The sequence below is a fragment of the Arachis hypogaea genome, chromosome 19 (genome assembly GCF_003086295.3).
Source record: "Arachis hypogaea cultivar Tifrunner chromosome 19, arahy.Tifrunner.gnm2.J5K5, whole genome shotgun sequence".
Lineage (NCBI taxonomy): Eukaryota > Viridiplantae > Streptophyta > Magnoliopsida > Fabales > Fabaceae > Arachis > Arachis hypogaea.
Window position 1 is genome coordinate 157,247,279 of NC_092054.1, and position 3,116 is coordinate 157,250,394.

The window sequence follows — 3,116 nt, forward strand, 5'->3', positions numbered from 1 at the left end:
ATGGAGATAGGAAGCTCAGGTCAGAGAAGCAAGGAAAATGAGGAAGAAGAAGAACAGGCGCGTGCAAATCAAAACATGGGCAGAGAGAGTGAAGAGGAACAAAGAACAGAAGAAAGTGTGATCAGAGCTGATCTAAATATGCAGCAAGAATTAAGGGAGGAAGGTTTCTTGGAAAACCAAACATGGAGAGAGAATGAGAAGAATGAGGTAGGGGAGCAGGTAAGAACTCTGCAGAAAATTCCTGATTTTCAAGGATCGGAGGCTGAACATAATGAAATAAGGGCTTTATTCCCGATAAATAAGCCAAATGAGGATGTGGGGAAGAAAAGTGGATATTGGGCTTTCTCTAAATAGGCCCAGAACATTGGAAATAAGGAAGAAAGGCTGAAAAGAAACTCTGGACTGATTAGGAATATATGGCCAACCAATACAGTGGATCCAATTCAATTAGTGGATGGAATGGAAACTAAATCCGCACAAGATAGAGTAAAACAAACTAACAACCAGGCAAAAGGAGACGGGCTGAAGCCTCATCGAGTGGAGCAAGAGGTTAATAGCTATAAAGTGCTGGAAAGTGAAGACAAGGCAGCAGGAGGCCCCAAACAAAGAACGATAAGAGAAATACTAAAAGATTTTGCTAAGGGAGAAGGGGACAAGATTGGCAAAGGAGGTGCAGATACAGGTAAAGGGAAAGGAAAACAGAGGACGCAGGAGGATGAACAACAACAAAGGGCATTAGGACAGTGGATGTATAAGGAACCAATCATCAATGAGGTAAGCATGAAAGAGAAGGATACTAAATTGCAGATATTTGAGGAAGGAATGGACTACTTTGTCGAATTGGCAAGTGAAGAAGAATGGGGTAATAGAGAACAAGGGACAGAATCTGAAACTACAGGTTGGGAGATTCAACTAGTACAAAAAATGGAAATTGGCCTAAACCTGAAAAGAAAAAGAGACGAAGAAGAGGTATTGCTACTGGCTAACTCTGAATGGTCAGATGATAAGCACATTAAAGGCGCAGAGAATATAAAGAAGCAAAGGAAGGAAGAAGGCAAGAGTGGAGACAGTGAGGAGAATGTTGGAGAAGCAGATAGGAATTGGATTATAGAAGGTAAAGTAGAAAACAAATCCATGGCTGAGGAGGCGGGCCTTATCATGCCCCACCCTCAACTATGAGCATCATAAGTTGGAACTGTCGAGGGGTGGCGGCTCCGGTGACAGTTTCGGAACTTTTGCATCTGTGTAAACAGATAAAACCCGCCATTGTATTTCTCATGGAGACTAGAGCTAAGGATAGTAGTGTAAGTAAAATCAAGAGAAGGCTTCATTTTGATAAATACTTTTGTGTAGAACCTGGGTATGTCTGGAGGTATATGTTTGCTATGGAATGAAAATATTAAAGTTGATGTTTACTATTGGTCTAATTATTATATTAAAGCTTATATTAAAGATGAAAAAAAATGATTGGGAAGATGTTTTCATGTATGGGAACCCAAAACCAGGTAAGAGAAGGGAGGAATGGGAGGAGCTCACAACAAGCAACCTTAACATGAATGAACCTAAACTCTTTATAGGAGATTTTAATGCTATCTTAGCTCAAGAAGAGAAGGAAGGCATGCATGAACAGCCAAGGAATCTGATTCTGGAATTCAAGAATTTTTTGGATTCAAATGGTCTCATGGACATCGACCTAAAAGGAGGTAAATTCACTTGGTTTAGCAATCCTTGAAATGGGTTAATAATTAAGGAAAGAATAGATAGAGCTCTTGTTAACTGGAAATGGAGGCACAAGTTCCCGAATGCAAGTTTGATAGCTATGCCAGCAGTGAGCTCAGACCATACGCCCATTGTTTTGAGGTTACAGCCTAAGTATAAGGCGGATAAGTCGTTCAAATTTGAAGCTTTTTGGAACGACCACAAAGAATGCGAGGAAATTATTAAGATGAGTTGGAAAAAAAAGGAGCATAGTAATAACGAATGGGGTAGGCTGCTGAAGAAGATGAGGAATTGCAAGGAAAATTTAAGGAATTGGAGTAGGAAAACTTTTGCTAGAGCCGATATAGAGATTAACAAGTTGAAGGCTGAACTACAGAAGCTTCAAGAGGCGAACTTAAATGAAGAACAACAAGCACGAAGAGGTCAAATCAAGAAAAAGATAAGCCAGTTATGGAGGCAAGAAGAGAAATACTGGGGAATGAGATCCAGGCTAAAGTGGCTAAAGTGGGGAGACAAAAATTCCTCATTCTTTCATGCGACAACGATCCAAAGGAGAAAAAGGAATAAAGTGGAAAGATTAAAAGATAAAGAGGGCCAATGGGTCTAAGGAGAAGATAGAATCTTGAATTTAGTGGAGGAGCACTTTACAAAGTTGTTTACATCCTCAGCCAAATCAGATTTCAGAGATTGCATAAATAGGATTCCAAAAAGAGTTACTCAAGATATGAATGAACAACTCATGAAAAAAATCTCAGAAAAAGAGATTGAGGAAGCTGTTTTTAGCATGAGCAGCCTCAAAGCCCCTGGACCAGATGGTTTGAATGGACTTTTCTATCAGAGCCACTGGAATACAATCAAAAAGGAAGTCTGTGCTGTGGTTAAGAGCTTTTTTAAGGAGGGTATAATGCCAGAAGAGGTAAGTGAGACTATTGTTGCTCTTGTTCCTAAAGTGAAACAACCAGAAAATCTGAATCAACTTAGGCCTATTAGTTGTTGTAATTATATATACAAAATTATATTTAGGATTATAGTGTTAAGGCTTAGAAGGTTTATGGATAAGATTATCTCGCCTATCCAGAGTGCTTTTCTAGGGGGTAGGTTGATCCAGGATAATATTATCATAGTTCAAGAGATTTTTCATAATATTAATAAAAAAGGTAGGAATGGATTGGAAAGCCTAGCTATTAAGATAGATATGAATAAGGCTTATGATAGATTAGAGTGAGACTTTTTGGAGGCTACGTTGATAGCTTTTGGTTTTGACCAGAGGTGGGTCTCCTTAATAATGAAGTGTGTTAGAAGTGCTACATATAAGATTAGAATTAACGAGAGGCTCACTAGCAAAATTATACCTGAAAGAGGGCTGAGACAGGGAGATCCTATATCTCCATACTTAT

The 3,116-nt window shown here is 39.1% G+C and overlaps 1 protein-coding gene across 1 annotated transcript; it reads left to right on the forward strand.

Annotated features, from left to right (window-relative positions):
* Nucleotides 1–1,175: 1,175 nt before the first annotated feature.
* Nucleotides 1,176–2,326, forward strand: LOC112779177 (uncharacterized). Its single transcript, XM_025823421.2, has 2 exons — nucleotides 1,176–1,304; nucleotides 1,751–2,326. The coding sequence occupies exons 1-2, from the start codon at nucleotides 1,176–1,178 to the stop codon at nucleotides 2,324–2,326; spliced, it is 705 nt and encodes a 234-aa protein (XP_025679206.2).
* The last annotated feature ends 790 nt before the right edge of the window (nucleotides 2,327–3,116 follow it).

Coding starts and splice junctions, on each gene's coding strand:
- LOC112779177 (XM_025823421.2), top strand. CDS start 1,176: ATGAGCATCATAAGTTGGAACTGTCGAGGGGTGGCGGCTCCGGTGACA. Junction 1,305..1,750: donor CTAGAGCTAAGGATAGTAGT/GTAAGTAAAATC, acceptor TTAATAATTAAG/GAAAGAATAGATAGAGCTCT.